The 21,494-nt window shown below is 41.9% G+C and overlaps 1 protein-coding gene across 1 annotated transcript; it reads right to left on the reverse strand.

Moving 5' to 3' along the window:
• Window positions 1–465: 465 nt before the first annotated feature.
• Window positions 466–19,069, reverse strand: fhl3b (four and a half LIM domains 3b). Its single transcript, XM_073483623.1, has 6 exons — window positions 18,956–19,069; window positions 5,357–5,535; window positions 4,225–4,399; window positions 3,197–3,366; window positions 2,510–2,696; window positions 466–1,193 (listed from the first exon to the last, which is right to left on the reverse strand). The coding sequence occupies exons 2-6, from the start codon at window positions 5,510–5,512 to the stop codon at window positions 1,042–1,044; spliced, it is 840 nt and encodes a 279-aa protein (XP_073339724.1). The 5' UTR covers window positions 5,513–5,535; window positions 18,956–19,069; the 3' UTR covers window positions 466–1,041.
• Window positions 19,070–21,494: the final 2,425 nt, after the last annotated feature.

Consider the following 21,494-nt stretch of genomic DNA (forward strand, 5'->3'; position numbering starts at 1 on the left):
GGTTGGGACTGGTTTGTAAGCATTTTACTGCCAGTACCGCCACATAATGGATTGTCATGACACTCATGTTTCCTTCAGGAGGAACTGTAATACCTTTGCTGATCCCCTCACTATTTTTGAGGTGTCCAGTACTTTGTTTGTTGACCAAATAACTGCAAAACTACAGTAACTCCGTCAGCTTCAGGTGCTGAAATTTGTTAGTCTCATGGAGTGGTACTGCGTGCACAACCGGCCATATGTAATTAATGGAAAAAGCAGTACAACTCCACGTATTGCGCTGAAAAGTCATAGGTAGAAAAACGGATCATACCACCAGAAAACAGTGTTTTTTTGCTGGCGAAACATTTGTAGCGACCATCTCGACATTATTGGTAGCTTACAGTGTAAAACATAAGAAGAAAAACACTAAAATAGACAGAAGAACAGCACAGGCTAACTGACTATTCATTAATTTACACACAACTCTTTGTTTTAGGACATTTTTATTGCATGTATACGAGTAAAGACTGTTTTAAGCTGAAAAGAAAACAAAATATACATTTTTCCAACAGTTAATTTTCAGCAAATAAAGTTCATACAGTATAAGACAAGCAGTGGAGGAAGAAGCTTACTATAAAGTGGAAGCTTTTTAAAGTATATAAAGTATAAATATGTTTGCCTTAGCAGAGGTCATAACATTCAAATTTTGGTTCTATCTAGCAGTCATGAAAGCAAAGTGTTGTAAAATGGTTTGAAACAGTTTAATTTAAAGTTTTACATGTTTCTTTGATGTGCAAAACATAAAAAATAAAGAAAAACAAAGTCGTACACACACACAAAACGAGACACTCCTGCCGAATTTATACAAACATTTCAACGTGCCGAAAGCTGACGAGAGTTTTGAGTTGTAAATACTGAGCTTTGTTTCAGCTTTTACACCGTGAGTGAGTTAGTTAATGCTGCAGTGTTCATGTGCGAGGCTGAGGTTTTTTTTAGAAGTTTGTCTGCTGGTATCGGTCAGCAGTGTTTTGATGTTTGCAGGTGTAGTCGGTCGGTTGGCGGTCAGTCGTCGTTGTTGCAGTCTGTACACAGGATCTGGTCGCGGTCGGGGAAGAAGCCGGAGCCCACCAGCGACACGGAGCAGCGCGAACACTTGAAGCACGGCTGGTGCCACTGCCGCTCCTCAAAAGAGACGTACTTCCCATCTCCAAACCCTGAGAGACACAAACACAACACATGAGCAACTAATGAAGGAATGTTTTACTAGAGGCGGAAAATAAAAGTTAATAACGGCCTCAAAAACACTGCGGAAATGACACAAATGAATTCAAGATAACATCAGCAGCTGGCAGAAACTAAAAGAAAACACTGCCAGCTCCGTCGACCTGCTGGTATTCATGTTCATAGCTGTGGTGAAAAAAAGCATTTAATTCAAAATCTCATTTAACTGTGAAGTTTCTTTAAAAAACATCAGATAAGGAAGTTTTTATCTGTTTTCAGCATCTTTTAAATGAAGTGTTTGTTTTTTCAACCCTGAGCAAACTCTTTCAGGATGGTTGTCATTTGTGTTGCCAGGTTGGAGCTACACACTCGTCAGAACGGCAATAATTCATGTTTTCATAATGACAATGTATTAAATTAAATGTCTTTGTGTGAAAGGGATCGCTCGCTGATGAACCAACAGAGAATTATGACCTGAATCGGCAGTTTAACAGCAAATTTAAGTGAATTTTTTAGCCGTCCAGCTTTTTGCTCTCTCTTCCACAGACCAAGCAGTTCTGACCATTTTAGTGTATTTCTGTCCTTTTTCCTCAGTTGGTGTTTTCTTTTCTTTTGAAAATGGTGGTCTGGTGGTTCTGTTTCTGGAGGCTTTGTTTGTTAATTTTGTTTATGTGTCTTTTCTTAGTTTAGAAAGGGAAGTTCTGGTTGTGGCTGGCCCCAGACTTCCCTTGTCTTTTTTGTTTTTTTCCATTTTGGCCTCCAGACTCTCATAGTTTTGGTTAATTGTGGTATTGTTTGGAGGCAACTGTGTGTTTTGTTCCGGCTGTAACACTGCTGGAAGAAAGTGGAGCATTTAACAGCTAAAGAGCCGGAGCTCAGGAGGTGGTGGAGACCAAAAACAGAGCTAAAAGAGTGTAAATATTGGATTTTCATTTATCAGATGATGATTAAAAAATGCTTGTTCACTTCAAAGCAGTTAACTGGCGAAACCCAACTATACGTGGCTTTTATTGTGAAGGGATCTCTTTTGACAATAGGAGCCAACTACACAACACAGGATATATGCAAACCCCACAGGAAGGATCAGGGCCAAGATTTAAAAACCGGAGTCAACTGACTGCCGACACCTCGTCTGTTGGAGATAATTGTTTTGGCATTTAACTGATAGTAGATAGACAAGAACGACAGGAATCAACGGGAGACGATAAACAACAGAGAATCCCAAACAAGACTGAACCAGGGCTTTACTGTTCACCAACAGACATCAGCTCTGGAGAATTCACTCGGCGGCTGTGTTCACGTCACTGACCTGTGATGGCCGTGTTGCAGCCGGCACACTTTTTGGCGTACAGGCTGCTGAAACACTTGACGCAGTACGGACTGTCTCCCTGCGAGGTGAAGGGTTGACCAGCCAGAGGAGCTTTGCAGCCCGTGCAGACAAAACACTCCTTGTGCCACACCTCGTCCTTGTAGGTCACCCCTCCTTTAGTCAGAGCCTGCAGGACACAAATACAAACACATATAAGCGGTTACATTTTGTGTAATGCCTGGTTTTTACTGCTGACGGCATGGCTTTTTCTATTGACTTTCAGATTTTCTACCATATTTATCCTATAATCTGACTATAATCTCCTGGATGTTAAAATAACATGTTAAATGGTGTTAACATGACATGTATGTTGATGAGAAAATCTCTCTCTCTCTCTCTATGCTATCTACTGAGTGCCATTTTATTTTTTCAAATATGTTTTCATTGATTTATGTTTATTTTTTATATTTTCTACTGGGCTCCACTGTAACAAATGATGTCCTGTCCTTGCACATTCTTCGATTTGCTTTTCTTTCTCTATTTTTTACTGCTTTTATCGTGGATGATGACGCTTAACTTGACACTTCATCAACTAAATGATCCACTGGAGTAGTCGTCCGCGGATTCAAAATATCGAGAGTAACTGTTGGTTGCAGACCCTCGTGCTGTATGTGAGGCCTGGTTCACCTTTTTGCAGTGGCTGCACTGAGGAGCGACCCTGCCCTCGTAGCACGGCACACAGTAGTAGTTGTTTTTGTCTGGGATGAAGGCCTCGGCACCGATCGGCTTCTCACAGCCGTGACAAGTAAAACAGTCCTCGTGCCACGCGGCACCGTCGTACTCCAACATCTTCGATCCTGCCAGAGAAGAAGAAAGTGTTTGTGATTGTTTGTTTGTTGATGTCTTCTCTGACATTTAAAGAACCGTGTGTCACTTCCTTTGATCTCTGCCCTACTGTGCCGTAACTACAAGCCGCAAAGAAATCTGATAGCGTTCACACGCACACCGAGAAGACCAAAAAGTGATGATTCAGTCCGACAGCTCAACCTGTTCTTACACAGCCCTCCTGGAGTATACAATTACGTCAGCTTATCTTGCATCTAAACAATCTGACAAGCCGCAACAAAGCTGACATACACATGGCTGCACAGCATCCTAAAAAAAACAACCTTTTCTCAGAAACACACGCTTCACTTCAGAGGTTTATAAAATCTAGGAGCCGGTTATGCTCGTGAATCGGACATCAGATCCTTTAATCACTGTTCTTGTTTTACGACTTTTGGGGCCTGAAACGCAGCCCGGAGGCATGACGGTGTTTTGAACTTGAACTCTAGGACGGAGGAGCTGCGTTTAAAGGCTGAACAGAAACTGAAGAGAAACGACTGCTCGGTTCAGAAAAGAACTGGTGAGTTATAGTATCCCACACTACCCACAGGCCCGGGTAATTTTCAGTCATCCGACACCGCTGCTGCTCTCGTGATGTCACAGTGCCCCAGAGCTTGAAAGCCCTGCTGGGAGATATTTTCAGCAGAGCAAGGAAACAATCATTCTGTCACATCTAAGCTGTCACACCCCGGTTAACAAAACCTCATTAGCGTCTTTATCCCTGCAAAGGACAGGGTGTGAACTTTTTCAGTGATTGCTCAAGAATTTGTCCTCGAGGAGCTCCGTGAACTCGGTGTTGGAGGGTAAAAAAAAAAAAAAGTTGTCGCTACCTGGCATGACTATCTTGTCGCAGGCGGCGCACTTGGAGGAGAACTCGTTGCAGTAGCAGTCGCTGCACACCAGAGCGTCGCCCTGGCTGGTGAAGGGCTCGTCCGCCAGAGAGCGGTCGCAGCGGAAACAGCGAAAACAGTGCGAGTGGTAATGTCTGTTCTCGTAGAAGAGCTCCTGGAGGAAGAGGAGAGGGTCAGAGTGAGCGTTGTGAAAGCAGTCACGCTTAAAAAATGGTGCTGTGATAACAACTGACAAGGTATTTCATAGAAACATAACCAAAAACCATGCGACGCTGTGCTTGTGTGTGTCTCAAAGCTCAGCTAAAATACTCGACTTGTTCCTTTGAGATGTGTGATATTAAGAAAAATATCAAATAATGCCACCTTTATCCTGTAACAGTGAATAATACAGGAACTCCCCGAACAATAAGTTAATAAAAACACTTGATGTTATCGTTCCTTGCAGGGAGTTTCTCTATTTTCAGCCCCCCATCTGCTCGGAGGTCAGAGGTCACGGTCGACCACAGGATTCAGTTTCCTGCACAGGGACACTTAAGAGTTTTGGATGTTTGGCGACACGGAGGGTCTAAACTCAAAGTTTCCTACTTGCCGCGACACCCTGCTGTCCTCCAAACAAAGTTCTTGTTCTGTCCTTTCCTTCATCGTTATTTTCTTAATAAATCAGAATAACCCACTTTGCGATTTTTCTTTTTCGAACAGCTGCTTGTGTTCCAGTTCATCTGCAGTTCAGGCGAGCTCTGTGATAAATGGCTCCATTGAAACCGTGGGGTGAAAAACTTACATTTGAGGCGTGGGGTTTCACGTTAAAAGAAACAAGTAAACCGAGGGGCTGAGAAGGATGAAGGATGGATGTTGTTATGTCTTGTGCGGAGGAGGGACGGCCAAAGCAAGCAGGAGCGTAATTTACAGCCGGTCCCTCACAGGGAGGCCATAATTCACTGCGTCTGTGGGTGTTTCCTTCACTACAGTGTTTTTAATTTTTAACTAACTACAGCTTTTAGGAAACTTAGAGGGGATTACGGATAATTTGATGTTCCTTAAGCGGAGTTATGTTTTCCAGGAATTCCAGCTGGTTTGTGAAAGGAGCTCCTCCCGTACGAGTCGAGCTCACCTTGGCATTATGACCGATGATTTCTTTACATTCCTGGCAGGTGTTGGCGTACAGGCGGTCGTAGCAGGGGATGCAGTGAGGCTTTTCCTCCACCTGGATGTATTTGCGTCCGCTCAGGGACTCCTTGCAGTTTTTGCAGTCGAACTGGTCACTCATGATGTCTTCCTCTGGCCGACCTCCTGCAAAAACAGAGGATTCACAGGCACCGTTTAGCGTTCGCTATCAGCAAGAAGACAGCGCAGGAAGGAGGAGGAGAAGGAGGGAGATTAGCAAGACAGGGAGAGAAAGCAGGATGACGGGAGGCTGACAAGTTGTAGATATACAGCTGGGAAATAAATACCAACAGAGAGACAAAAATGGGAGGACAAAAAAACATTTTAGGACACTTTACAGGATACGTTACAACTAAAAAACACACTGAAAACACAGAGTACCAGACCTCGAATCAAACATTAAGAGCTGTAAAAAGAGTTCAGAGGAACTTCTTGAACGCAGATCCTTCCAGGCACGGATGTGTTTGGGAGTTTCAAATACAGTCCAGGTTCACTGCTTATTCCTGGAGAGTGGGAACAGGAGGTTTGTCGTCAGAGGAACGGAGGTCGTGGGAGGGAGTGTGGCAGCGAAGAGGAGCTGGTTATGGAGGGCTTTGTGAGTTAAGACAAACAACCTGATTCCTGGAAATTTATGTAAAATCATCCTAAAACGCTTGTCCCAAGTCTTGCCCAAAGCAAATTCAAAGCAGGCATTGGTTTGGGCGCTTTTCAAAGCTTTCTAAGCTGATTTTTTTCCCACAAGCTGTCAGAAGCTCTTGAAGGAGGAGTTTGAACACACTGAATTATTTATTTATTTATTTTGCTTAAATATTTTCATGCAAAAATGCTGTAACAGATGACCTGCAACTGCCCCTATTAGCTGGAGAACACAGTGGGTCCACATCATATAGTCGTCTATGGTCCAAGTTCAAATTGAATAACAGTATCATTCAAAATGAACTCCTAACACTTTTAGGAAATATCCAGGCACCTGGCAAAAAAAAATGCCATTTTGTGACCTCAATGACCACGTTTAAGAGTTACAGGAGCAAAAACTCATTATAGTTCCTTATTTCCTTGTTTACAATAACTTTGTGCATTTAAAATAGTAAAAAAAGAAAAAGTGATTAGGTGGAAAAACAGCTTATTCAAAGTACAAAACTACATAAACTTGAATAATTTCTAAAGTTTATGGCTTTAAAACTGTAATAAACTATATATTACAGGATTTGAAATCTCATTGGCTACATGATGCATCAATCATCCGGAGGCTGGCGTGTAAGTGAATCAGGAGCGAGGAGAAAGAAGTGCGTCACTGGTCTATATGATCACTCATTGGCTGTTGTGGGCTCTAGGGCGGGCTTAGGAGCTCCTCTCTGCGAATCTGAGTACACTTTGTGTGCGTTGATACAGTTAGCAGGTGTTATTTGGTGGAAATAGACTTGAGACAAAGTCGAGTACCATCTAGTTCGATTATAGTCCAGAAAATGCAGACATCTCTACAGCTCGACAACTCACACCAAAACAATCCAGATGGATAAATCGCACTACAGGTAAAAGAGGAAACGTGGATTTTTGATCTGAGAGGAGAAGGAGGTTGTTGGTGAAACTGCCCCACAGAATAATTTACAATCCTTCTTAGAATAACTTTCAACATGTAAGAAACGGAGACTGTTGACTTAAAGACATCGGGCTGCAGTTGACGGTTAAATATTGTTCAAAATGTTTCTCATCCAGAAAGTTTTCCCTGGCAGCAGAGAAAGGGCTGAGTGAACACTTTGACTCAAGAGTTATAGTCCCGTTGATGTAACTGCTTCTCCTGTTTCATCATCACTCACTAATAAGTGAAAGCTCGTCCCTCCCCTCCTCCTCATTCTTGTACCAAACCCCCCGCGGCGGTTTGGCATTGAGAAAGAGCAACGAAACAATATTAATTGTTGGGGAGCTGAAGTGAACACTGTTCTCTGTTTCAAAGGCTCTCAGGGGCTTTTCATCTGCGTTTGGCTCGAGTTTCTTCCTTTTGTGCACAGCTTTCTCTTAAAGGCATAACTTTCCCTTGTTATCAGTGACCAACATCAAGATGTTTTATTGCTGCAACGTTTTTCTTTTTTTTTTTTTTCCTACGACAGCTGTGAACGTTTCACAGGGATGATTATATCTGGCTCAGAATATTACATAATCCTCTCCCAAAGTCACCTTTAGCCCAAACATCAAGCAGTTTACAGGTTTTACTTGTATTTGATCAAATAAAACTGGCCTTTTGTTTCAGAGAACAACAGAAACAACATCTCCCAGGACACTTTTTAAATCAGCAGGATTTCCTCTGAAAGCTGGAGCGTATACTTTCTCATAAAAAATCTTTTAATCTTTCAAATCTCAGTTGCCTCGTTACGGAGCTTTTTATGTCTTGGCTGGCTGCACGACACTAAACACAATCCCACTGGGGAAATTGGGTTTGCTCTCTCTAAATTAGTTCCATATTAATTCAAAGCGTATCTTTGTCATCTGTTATCATATCGACTGTGAAGATGAATATTTATGTCTTAGCTCATCAGTGACCCAACCAGTCTCGGGATAGATTTGGTTTTGGTTGTTTTAGCTGAAGATGTAGCGTGTAATCGAAAGCTACACGTCAGCAAGCAAGACATGAGAATGAGAAAACAACAGGGTGCTAAATAACAAGACAAGACATGGTTTTGTCATAAGATGTACATTTATAAAGTTTGTTTATATGACAACAGCAGTTATATCTCAGTGTTTATTTACTGAAATATAATCATTGTTTATTGGTGCTTCAGTCATTGAACGAGTCAGACAGGCCTGTTTTTGACTGATGGTTAAGCTGATGACAGACATCGCCTCTTTCAAATTTATGTTATGAAGTCTGATCTGACGATTCAAAATGACAAATATCACCGCTGTAACATGACTATCGCAGCGTACCAGAAACAGATATAGCGGACCTTTTTCGGACGTTCTCAGCTTGGTTAGGTTTAGGAAAACATACAGGTTTGTGTTAAAATAAACCTACATGACCTTCATACTGGACCCAAACAGCTGACCTGTTCGCTCGACCCGACCATCCATCCCCGACCTCCTACCTCTGTCGACTTTCTCACTCTTTTACTGCTCCGCCTGACTTCCTCCTTTACAGTCGTAATAATTACTACAGCCACCAGAGGGCCCCGCCTAACAAGAAACACAAATATAGGTTGAAATAAGCTCCTTTCGCAGTCGAACTATATGGTCGCTTTTCTGATGAGGACGGCCTGTTTTGTTTGTACCCTCTCCCTTTTTTAAGAGTCACTTTTGTTTTCTTTTATTTTGTTAATTGTTCTTTAATTAGTTATTGTAATATATTGACTTATATTGCATGCTGCTGTTTATATTGTAGAAAACCTAATTAAAAAGTTCTGTTCAAGTTCATTCAGCCCTCGACTGTGAAAGCAGCTCATTACTTCCCATATTTATGTTTCTTAGACGAGGACCTCTAGTGGCCATAGTAATTTTTACAGCGGCAAAGGAGGAAGTCAGGTTACATTGTATAAAGACGACAAAGTCCACATAGGGAGGAGGTCGCGGATGGATGATTGAGTTAAACAAACACAGGACTTTAATCTAGGAGATTACCGTTTGTGATTTATTACCAACGCAAGTTGACCCACCTGTGAGCAAACAATGAAAGTCCAGTACACCAGATTTAAGTTTGAGTATCGTGTTGGGTTTATCGCAGATCTGTCGACAGCCAGTGGTTGTTTAAATGTACTGACTCATCAGCAGCCTCTTAAAAAACGACCTGATGCATCTCAAGAGCCTTATCCTAAATAAACGATGTGATTAATAGTTTGATGAGCAGAGGAAGAACAGGTGGAAATAAAGCCGGGGCACACAGACAATAACATCATCCAGGCCATTATGACTGAGCACAGCGAGGCATTAGCAGGCTATGTGACCCCATGTTCTGCAGCAGCGAAGGGAAATGAGCGAGGAAATGAAGTGTGGGAGGTTAAAATACCCTCCTGCTGAACAGTTAAGACAAAGCAGGCCGGGGCTCACAGAGATATACACAGAGTGGATGAAGATCGTGGATAAGACTCCAGAGTTTGCTGTATGTTCATGCTCAGGATCACAACGTCTGGAACATTTACAAAGGCAGACACTGAAGTATTTCACTTGGAAACAGTCATTGTTTATAATTTTTTCCACCCTATTTTGGGCACAGAGTGGCTTTGACATGTTTCTACAATGTCAGAAAAGAGGAGGTGGGTTCAACAAAGTGCAGCTGAGAAAACGTTCAGCCTCCCTGAGAGATCGAGGGAATAGATTCACATTCAGCCGCTCCTTTTAGACCTTTCTGTCACGCTTTAGGTCGTCACTGGACTCTGACCGATCACAGAGTTTGCTACATCCCATGGCTAATTCTGCCGGAGATGATCGAAATATCAACAACAAACACGCTTAAAACAGGAAAGTAACGAAACGATTTAACTACGTAGCCGACTCAACCACCGATCGCACCAAAATCAAGAAATAAATGATAAAATAAATAAATCTGAGCAGCTCAACAACATCAGGCAGGCGTGATATGACGCCGTGTGGAGGATGGAACAAGACAGCGTCGCATACGGCAGGTAACAGAGACCCGTCTGGTGGAATAAAGGGGTAATTTGCATTGTTTGACCTCATTTTACCTTGTTGTGTCATGGAAGGGCAAAAAAGGAGAAGCTAGATGACCGAGCAGAAAGACAAACGTCAGGGAAACGGAGACACAAATGAAAAAGGAAGTAGTCCGGAAGCCCGGAGACGTTATTTACACCCTCGATGCACAGTTGAAGGGGTTTGTGCTAACGCTTTTAGCTTAGCAGCTACAGTGAAGTAGATGTAGAAGGGTCTTTTCAAATCAGTTTGGGAAACTCGTGGCTTCTGTAGACTTTAATTACGCCACTAACGTTTTAAAACAAGTCACCATCTACTTCAGTAGTTTAGGAGAATGCTGTAATGCTGTTTTGCTGTGAAGGGCGAGTAGATGACGACTGAATTGTCATCTTCAAGTTACATTTAAAATAATACCTTTACAATTAGTTATTAATTAATTAAATGCTTTATTTCTCTTCCTGTGACCCTTGGGGCCTCTCGTCGCTGTGGTTTGTTAAGAAGCTGGTAACAGTCAGAAGAAGGTCTTAGCGCTGCAGAAAGCTTTCAGTTTCACAGGTACAGCTCTTCATGCTTTGTAACCTCCAAGTATCTGCATCTGGTCTGTCGAGGAGTCGTCTTTGAAAAGAGCAGTTTACATTCCTGGCGTCTGACTGCGATCAAACATTTTGTGTCGAATAACCAATGATGCAGCAATTTCAGATAAACATAAAAAAAGAATAAACACAGTCTGCTCTCAGTCACGTCCTGAAACTCCCTCTCCTCCCTGTCCTCCTCCTCCACGGCTCTTGTTTGGAGACTTCTTCTCCATGTTAGCACGACCGCTGAGGACATCCCTCATGCTTGCACATCCCTCCCTGCAGATAACGGCACCGCTTCCTCTTCAAGGGCATCGAGCCGGGTCAACAAAACAAGGCGGAAAAACCAAACTGACACGAGAAACATCACATCCTACGTCTGTTTTCTGTCAGATTTGCTGTGGAAATCGGCCCAACTTCCCTCCTAAAACGTCTGAAGAGGTTCGGGGGTTTCTATTCTCGTCCATCCAACGTCTGCGATGAATGCGGTGATAGAACAATGGTTTTCCTTCCGGACATAGTCTGCAGGTTTTCAGCTTTATGTTTCTCTTCCTGAGCCGAAACATCTGCGAGCACAGCCTGTGGTCTCCAGCTGTTTGTCTGTCATCAAATCCAATTCCAGGAGGGAATTCTTGCGGGACCGGTGCCAGAACACAACAGCGTCTAATTAAACTCCATCATTGTTGGAACCAATATTTTATGGTTCCTATAGGACGGTCCATTATAGCTTTTATAGTCAGCGATACAAGAGGCCAGTATGGTAAGACTCTCGAGGGAGAGAAGTAAATATATAAAAACAATTTGTTATGTTTATATTTTTTGATAGTTATGCCGCTAAATGTATCAAAAAATTTATCAAACCCAAAGATCGGTGGTGAGGTTGTTTAATTTGGTCGCATGTCGTTACGACGTCCAAGGAAACATCAGATGATTCGTTAGAAAGTGAAGAAGGAAGTCAGTCAGTCATCTGTCGAATATATTTTCATCGGCAATGGCAATAACTCCCATGATCCCACGCTACCTCACAACGTCATCAAACTACGCTTCTTGTTTTCATTGTTTTGATTGAGAGACCCTAGAAAACATGGCCTCCAGTGCATTTAAGGCCCCGAATCCAAGATGTCTCAACTTTTCAGAAAGACGCTGGTGACATCACCGCCACTTTCTTCTTTCTCCTGGCCCAGGTGATAATATTCACCGTATGTTTGTCTCCTATGCACCCACATCCTCCTCACTCTGATGTCCTGATGTCAAATAAAAAACAAACGTACACTAAGCCACAGAGGGGCGGTGTCGATCATACAGCAGCGGTTGTCAAGATACTGTTGTAAGAGAGACGAGACGCTTGTGAAGCACGGACACTTGCCCTAAGTATGAAGTAGAGCCAGGAGGCCATTAGCTTAGCATAGCTTAGCATAAAGACTGAAAGCAGGAGAATTGTCTAGTCAAATATCTTACATCTGACTAGAGAAGTTGGAAATGGCACTGGCGAAGAGGCGATGAGAGGTGAAGGAGAAGGAAACACGGCGCTAAATGGGTAAAATTTAGGATACTACAGCGTCAGGCTCAAACGGCTCTGTTTCTCTTCTCCTGCACTGATTCGCTTAGCTGATCAGCCAATCATAAATTTAGCTTCAATGTGCCTGATTGGACGCACCACCAGAATTTAGCTGCATTCAGACCACCTGAAGTCAGGTAGATGATCTTTAAAGTGAATTATGTCGGTGCTAAAACTACAATAGTGATTAAATTTCATTATTAAGTTTTCATTAGCTCGTTTAAATCCCAGGAGCCGTTATTTGCGTCCATACATCTCAGTTTAATGTCACGACTGACTGTCGAGCAGCTGTTCATTTTCACACCGTCCCGTCTGACATTAATAGTCTAAGAAACACTGACTCACATGTTGTCAGCGACCTGTTTGAGAGGCGTTCGCGTTACTCTACAGGTGTCCTCTTGGTCCAGATCCAGGAATACTTGTCACCCCTGTTCTCCTCCTTAATCCAAACAGTCATCCATCCTGTCTAAGTACTCTCTCTCTAGTAACACGGCTGCTGAAACTATTTAAACCCACAATTCACCTTGATGAGTGGACACGTTGAATGCCTCGCAGATACACCGTCTGTCCCGGAGACAGATTTACCGGAGTCACTTGGCGCGGAGAGCTTTGAAGCAGCGGCCAAATGGCAACATGTCTCCCAGGAATCAGCCACCGGGCCTCCTGTCTCATGTCCCTTCATGGCTCGCTGCTGTTGTTTCACTCCTCAACGACCTGACAGTTTCTTACGACCGGAGCCAGGAACTCTGCGAGCCGTGAGAGCCGCCGCCGCTGCTGCTGCTGCTGCTGCTGCTGCTGCTGCTGCGTGTTAGTGTTTATTTTCCCAGTGCAGGAATTTAGACTTGTGTCTGAGGTTTACAAACCAGATTATTCCGTGATGAAAACCGCTGTCACACGTAATAAAATCTGCTAGAACAAATATGTAGGTAAGTGTTAAATCTGTCACGGACACAAAATATCAATTCATGCTTTATAAAACAGACTCAGGGCCTTTTTTGGGGGGGTGACGTAACAGGCACCTGAATCTGTTTTAAGAAAGACTTTTTTCATTTTCTCTCTGGTGCTTGAGCTTACAAACACCAATTTCTCATTGACTCCTATGAAAGAACTGAGACTGTAAGTGAGTAAAAAACAAAAACAGTTGATAACAGCACAATAAAACGTGAACAATGATGCCAGCAAAGTTACTCTAAATTGTCCAAATGTTTGAATTAGTGATCTTTGGAGGTGTTTGCACGGAGCCAGCCTCGCTGTTAACCCGTGTGTCCAGCCTTCATGCTAAGCTAAGCTAAGCTAATTGCCTCCTGGTTCCTGTTTGGGCAGTAAAAGTGGCTAACAAAGTGGATTTTTAGGCATGCAGTCCCTTCTCTTTCGCTGGTCTACCCTCATTGAAGAACCCAAAACTGTGTGCGCCTCCACTTGAAACAAAGTTGGTTTTTAATTACCACCCCACTTTCACCGTTTACTCCCCATGAAATGGATTACGGGTTCCTGAACGGGCCTCTGAAGGCTCAGAACAGGCCTCATATTGTGCGACTGCTGGGTTGCGTAACCCTGGATTTGAGGAGGTGAATGAGAATATTGACAGCGGGCACAATAACGCCGTGTGGACGAACAACGGAGGAGCCCTGCAGCCGTGGAGGGAAAGTGACACCCTCATGGTTGCAAAAACTGTTACAGAACAAAAAAAAAAAAAAGAAAGAAAACAAGACGGGTCTCTTATGGCTGTCAGATGACTGTGCTGCCTTTCATCCCGCAGTACAAAGACGCTCAATGTGGTGTGGCTTCCTGCAGATCACAAGGCCAATTTCAGCTGCACGCACACAAATCAAAATGAACACACATTGTAGGTTTTGTTGCCGCTGATTAGAGATCTCGTCGGGATGAATCGCTTCTCCCTTTTTACAAACAATGACCGTACTCTGAGTTTACTGAGTTGGCAGATCTGCGTAAATGTTCGTCCTTATTAGGTTAAGTCAGTGTCAAAGATTGAAATGTTATTCAACAACGAGGCTTCGCTGTGATTTATAGTGTCGTTTATTATCTGTTCAGAAACCAGAACATGACCGGTGTTAATGTGACAAATAAACTGACATATTGAGAAGATAGCATGAAGTGTGCAGGGTGTTTTTTGTAAGGCGAGCTTTAATTTAACCGTAACACGATCAGTATCATTGCATATCAGTGACACACACCCTGTTAACACTCTTACAGCCCGTATCGTCAGAGAATCAAACACCTTTTTAAAGGCTGAGTACGTGTCTGGGTTTGTTTTATGAGTCTCCAGATGGCTGTTTGTTTATCCAGTCGAACAATGTGGGCCGCAGCTGCAGTTTCACCTCCACTAAACTGACAAACAGCCAGACGACAAGCAAACAAGTCACCACCGTGACGAAACTTCATCACACAGTGGCAAAGCAGATGCAGTAGTTCACAACTTTTGGGGGTCAGGAGCCCCACCAGGGGTCGTGAGATGATTGCTGAGGCACCAAATGAGAAAAGCTTTTGAACTTTTCTCAGATTTCTGTTTAAATACTTTCTAGTTTTGCTTCTTCTGACCTCTAAAATGCTCGATTTAAAGGTGCACTGTGTAGTTTTGAAGATCTAAACAAGCTGAATAAACAAACTGACCTTAAAGAACAACACAGTTTCATTACTTTGTTTACATTTGGCGGACCCTGCCACCTTTCTAGCTTCAAACAGTGTTCTGGGGACCTTATTTTCCTCTGAGAACAGCTGGTTTATTCAGTTAGAGAACATATACATATATCTGAGTTTGTATTATCACCTTATAAATGTTGTAGATATTAAAATTCTGAGTTTGAATTTCTTTTCCAAAACTACATAGTGCTCCTTTAATGCCTCTATAATTTCTTCATGATTTCCTTGGAAAGAAACTAATGTAAACGTCAAGACAAGTAGCAAGAGAGTCGACTGTTTTTAGTCAAAAAAGTCAAGAAGAAACTTTCACGCTCAGTTTGTTCTTCGTGTTTGTTGAATAAAATGCTTGCCTGTTGTCCAAAATGCCCATTTTTGCATGTTCAGTTGTAATATGTCGAGCACAGTACGTCGCTGAGTTGTAATGTTGTATTTATTTAACTATAGACAAAAGAAGAATTTACAAAAGGACAATACACAAAACTAACTAATGAGGTAAGATGTTTTGTAGGAGGCACAACGTTTCATTTCATCAGTTGTAAGAACTGAACACTGTCTTTATTTTTTTCTTTCCATAATTTGTTCCAAATTACATCATTTTTTTATTAGAAAATTCCTAGAAAACTATTCAGTAATTGAAAACCGGTGACAACAGTAAACTTACTTGGACACATAACGTCTACAGCCGTGCCAGCAACTCTGTGAGGCTTTACTTCGAGCTAAACGCTAAAGGTAGCATGCTAACAGGCTCACCACGACACTGTTAGCATGCCGATGTTTAGCAGGTATAATGCAAAGTGGCCTACAACTAAGGCTGATGTCGTTAGTCATCATAAAATGTAGGTGACACAAATTAAATTTGAGCTTTTTTTTGGTGCTTGAAGTAAAAGTGTGGGATCATCAGGATTCATCCTCTGGGGATCACGAATGTGTGTGATGAATGTGCCGCCAACGCATCCAGTAGTTGTTGAGATGTTTCAGTTTGCCCCAAAATGGTGAACGGATCAGCAGAAGCACTGGCTAAAAATATATTCAAATTTTAAACATTTTTTTATGCTTACAAAATGAATTAAAGTAGAATAGTTAGATTGATAAGATAATAATCAAGTGCAGTCATCAAGTGTCTTCAATTTAAGGATCTTTAGTGAAGTTACTTTTGGCAGCGTCGTCGTTGCACTTGGATGCGAACGCTGACCGAAACAAATAAACAGTCGGCCTGATCTGAAATACTGACGACGACTGTCCAAAACAAATACACAAGTAAACATATTTTCCCATCAGCAGCCAGCTGGCATCGGGCAGGTCACGACCCGGGTGTTAATGGTAACAAATGTTTGTTTTCTGATAGACTGCTGGGCCGACTGTCTCTGGTTCATGTTTGCGGCTGGATTTATTGATTCTGAGCTTAATCGTCGTGTGGAAGAGATCCAGGAATCGTTTGACAAGTCATTGAACTGTTGATCTAAATTAAACTGTTACACCAGCAGGACGTGCCACTTTACTCCTGATAAAATGGACATTTACTCCAAAGTTAAGCAAAAACAGTAGACAAATTATGGCTAAAGTGGTTAGACATTTCGGGGAATACACTAGCTTTCTTTCCCAGAGTCAGACAAGATGATTGATACCCCTTTCGTGTCTGTACGGAAAAAATAAGTTACCAAAAAGCGAGCAGCAACGGCTTTAGCTTAGCATAAAAACTCAAAACAGGTGGGAACAGCTAGCCTAGCTCTGTCCAAGATAACACAATCTGTCTACCAAGACCTCTAAGCTCACTGTAGCTTGTTTTTTTAGTCCAAACAAAAACAGAAATGTAAAAATGACAATTTTTGTTTTTAGGAATTGAGGCGATCGATGCTCCTGGCTACTGTTCGCCATGAAACACACTAGTTTTAGCATCCAACACCACAAATTCTTGTTAAACATATAAGAAATACACGTATTGGCTTTCTTTCCCAGAGTTAGATGAGAAGATTGATTCCACTTTCATGTCTGTACGGTAAAAATAGCCTAACTTACAAAAAAAAGCAAACATTGGCTGGTTAGCTCAGCTTAGCATAGCAAAAAGACTCAAAACAAGCAGGTAGAGCTAGCATGGCTAAAATCTGTCTAACACCTCCAAAACTCACTGATTAACACGTTATATCTTGTTTGTTTTAATCCGAACTAAAACAGAAATGTAAAAAATTTTGATTTACGGTTTTAGATGGAGACGAGAAGTAGCCTAACCCCTCCCGCCAAGAAATTAGCTAGTTTTGGCTAACACCGCTAACGCCACAAGTTGTTTTTAGATTTTTATCTGGTTACTGATTAAACATACAGGATAGCGAATACTCGTTTGTAGGCTTTAGATGTATTTTTGGACTCAAGCTAGACATTTCCCCTGGCTTTCATTGTGCTAAGTTAAGCTAATCGCCAGCTAGCTCTAGCTTCACGCTTTCACTAGCCTGACTGGAAATGTCACTAGCCAAGAATTAGCTCCTCTGTCATCCCTTTAAACAGAAAAATCTAAGATATAACACATTAATTAGCGCTTTAGCTGTGAGCAGAGCCGGCTACAGGCTAGCTGTGTCCCCTTGTTTCCACTTTTTATGCTAGCAAGCTTAACGGCTGCTGCCTCCTGCTTCATATTTGGTTAAAAGTGGTTCGAATAGTTTCATCTAGTCGGCTAAATCACAGCACTTCCCTAAAATATCAGCCTGCTCCTCTTAAACTCTTCCCAGGCTGTGCAGCAGGGAATGGGAAATGGAAAAGACAGTGACTGACTCGTGATGAGACCGTCAGTCGCTCCTCGACAATCCAAATGAAATCATCTTCCTCTAAACTGTGTTATTTGCCTCTGGCTCGCCTCCAGCGATTGTGCACACAGACTCAAACCTTCGCCCAACACAAGTATTTCAGAAGGAATGCGACTGTGGTCGAAACGTGGCAAAATCACGCGGTTGCAACTCTGAAGAAGAAGAAAAAAAAAAAAATTTCTTTCCGCCCTCTGTTTTAAAAAAAAAAAAAGGGGGACAAAAGTCAGGAATTCCTCTCTGTGTGACACAAAACAATAAATGCACCCACAAACACACACAAACACACACGTTTACTTCAATGCAACCAGAGCTGGATTGTCTCAATTGAACGTACTAATTTCACCCTAATGGATCGGAACATGATGGTGGTGTGTGCGGTGATGGAAACTATGAGCGGTGCCGGAGGAGCAGGGGGGGTGGTGGTGGGTTTGAGTCTCCAGAACAACATCTAGCAATCTGAAGGGAGACATGACATCACTCTGACTCTACGGGACCGAATGGCTTGTTAACATGCCTCCAAATTAATAATAATAAAAAAGCACATGACAGTTTTTATTCTTCAGATCATGAAGCCTAATTGAAACATTAAAGCAAAGGGATTGTTTCCTCAAAGCTCTCCTTGTTCTTCTGCTCATAAATCCTACTTGCAGCTCTTAATCGCAGTATCGGTTACTCACTTTGGAGCCCGTTCGGGCCCCCGGCCCCCCAAAATAACAGCCACTATTTCCTCACTCTGAAGAAAGGACATCCTCTCTGGTCCATCCTGGATGTCGGGGGTCAAATATTTGACTTTTTTAACTTCACGAGCTCAATAAAGTCTTTATTTGTTGCCACACGCGCCCAAGTCGTCACTTAAACTTTATTGATGCATTTCAAGTAATTTAGGGACAAACTTTAGGTTGCCAGGTTGTGAAAAATCCCACAAAGACATGTCTTTTAATATGGTAATGATGCAGGTATAAATGTAATGAACAATCTGGTCTGTGGTTGTTGGAAATAAAAGGATTTCTGCACCTTTTTTCAAGATTTCTCATTAATGGCATTCGACACATCTATAAACCTTTAATAAAACCATTATTAACCATAATTTCAGAGTGGTGTGGTTTATTTTAAAGCCTCAAAGCGTGTAAAAGATATTCAAAAATGCCGTTTTGCAGCAGGTGAGCACAGGTGAGGATCCGTGCAAGCTGTCAGTGCAGCAAACACTCGAGCTTCAGGAGATTAATCTAATGAAAACTCACCAAAACACACTTTAAATCACTTATCGTCTACTTTTTCACACTACAAAGCTCAAACATCAGTCACTTCAGCTGTGATCCTACCTCTCTGTGCTCATCAGCAGCCTGTGGAGACGCTCACAGGAGACTCTCTGCAGCTTGTGCTCTCGTGCTGCTCTCCTGTATAATATGACAGATAATTAAATCCTCCTCGTGCACTCCTGCAAGCCGAGAGCTGACGGCTTTCCACTGACTGAAGCATGTGTGTGCGTCTGGTGCGTAAAAAACCAACCCACCCCCCTCCAAACACCGCCCCTCTCTGTTTCCACTCCCTCGGTTTTCTTCTCTGTCACCTTGTGTGGAGTTCAGGCTGACAGAAGGTGGACGCACTCTGTGTTTCTTGGATGTAATTGAATATTTTAAATACACGTTGGACGTCGAGCTTCCAGCTGCTGATGTGAAACCGCTCTATTATCTCTTTAAATGGAAAATCCCTGTAATATTCTCACAGTAGGAGCTGTTTAATGTGCACCGTAGCATTTTTAACTCACATGATGTAACAATAAGTGTTAAAGTTTTAAAGCATTTATTATTGTTTATACACAGAAACTAACTTTACATGTGTTTTAAGCATTTATGAGCAGTTCATACATGCGTTCAGTGATTTATACAGCGATTATTAGATTAAAAACAAACCTTACAGTGAGTTTTATAGCATTTATGAATGTTTATAAAGCACCTAACTGTTTTTACGTGTTATAAAAGCTGTTTATAGACATGAACAAACGTACAATTCATATTGAAGTGTTTATTAATTGTTTATAAAAGCACTTTTTTACATGTAATTAAGCATTAATTAACGTTTATACACATATTCAAATCTAACAGTGCTTAGTACAGCAATTATTAAGTGTTCATACACACAAATAAACCTTATGGTAAGTTATAAAGCATTTACCAACTGTTTACACATGTTAAAAGGCATTTATTAATTGTTTATACACAAAAACTGACCTTACATGTGTTATACAGCATTTATAAAGCACTGTATTTACATATTGTAAAGCATTTGTGAACACGCTTGACTCTTACATGTGTTATAAGGCATGTATTAACATTTATAAAGCACTTATAGCTGTTTTTACATGTTATAAAGCATTTATTAACGTGCATTCACCTCACTAAACACGCATCATTCACATGTGGTGTTTAAAACTTGGGTTAATATCTAATATCTTCAGTATTTAATTTACATTACACCATCTACCATCTGTTGCCACCTATCCACACAGATGAGGATGCTGAGCAGCACTTTTTGAACTCCACACTAAACTCTGCATTGTCTTTCGCTCTCACGTCTCGAGTTTCTTCTGCGTTTTCTCGGCTGCGTTAAGTTTTCTGCGGTCAGGAGCAAACTGCAGGGTCTCAGAGAGCAAGATATCATTTTCCCTCTCATTGACCTCCATTTTCCACAGCGGTGAGCAGGAGGTCTGGGGACGATTAGAGGCTTCAGCTGTGGCTCCATCCTGCCACTACCCATTAAGTCGGGATGCACACTACTACATGTGGATCTGATGTGATGAAGGACTTCAACTCATGTGTGCGGCATCTGTGAGCTTATTTGCAGGACCTGCTGATGGATCTCAGAACTTCATGGTGGAGGAGTTTATAGCAAATATGAACTGAGGAGGGAAAATCTTCAACATCGTCTAGAAATGTTAAGATATTTACATGTGGATGTGCTGCCACCTGCTGCTCACACCTGTTAGTTACAGGTCCAGTTGTGGGTGAAGCTCAGAAAACTTTAATCATCACAATGTTTTAGGGATTGTGTCCCTATGGAAGATCATTCCCATGGAAGATCATTTCTACGGAAGCCCTACAGGGCCATGCATTCATACGCTTTATTTCCTCCGTTTTCCCGTGATAACGAGTTAATTTCATTTGTTTTCTCGAGATCTCGAGTTATTATCTCGAAATAACAACTGCAGGAAACATCATTCAGTGTAGCAATGTCAGAGGAGCAGGAGCATATCGATCACCGCGTCAAATATCTTTTCAATCAAGGCCTGACACAGGCTGAAATAGCATTATGCCTTGCTATTACAGATAATATACACATTAGTGTGCGTAATCTAAAAAGACGGTTAGCAAGGCTTCAGCTGTATCGGCGGTGCAATCTAAGTGAGCCTGATGTCGTCGTTAACTACATAGCTGACCAGCTACGAGGTCCCGGGCGTCTCCATAATCTCAGGCCTATCATATCACAGTCATTATCTTGAGATCTCAAATTAATTGTATTGTTATCTCGGGAAAACAAAGTTTCGTTATCTCGAGATCTCGAATTAATTATCCCGTTATCTCGGGAAAACGGCAGTTGTTATTTCGAGATAATAACTCGAGATCTCGAGAAAACAAATGAAATTAACTTGTTATCACGGGAAAACGGAGGAAATAAAATGTGTGAATGCGTGGCCCTTTAGGGCTTCCGTACATTTCCGCCTATTGGAAAAAGTTATTTTTTTCATTTTTAAGTGTGTTTTCATAGTTAGAAGGTAATAATTTGTTTAATTGTCACGACTTAGTATCATAATATGTCTTAATTATGGGCCAGTTTCTGAAAATTAGATTATTAGCAACAGTC

The sequence above is a fragment of the Pagrus major genome, chromosome 16 (assembly GCF_040436345.1).
Source record: "Pagrus major chromosome 16, Pma_NU_1.0".
NCBI classification, from domain to species: Eukaryota; Metazoa; Chordata; class Actinopteri; order Spariformes; family Sparidae; genus Pagrus; species Pagrus major.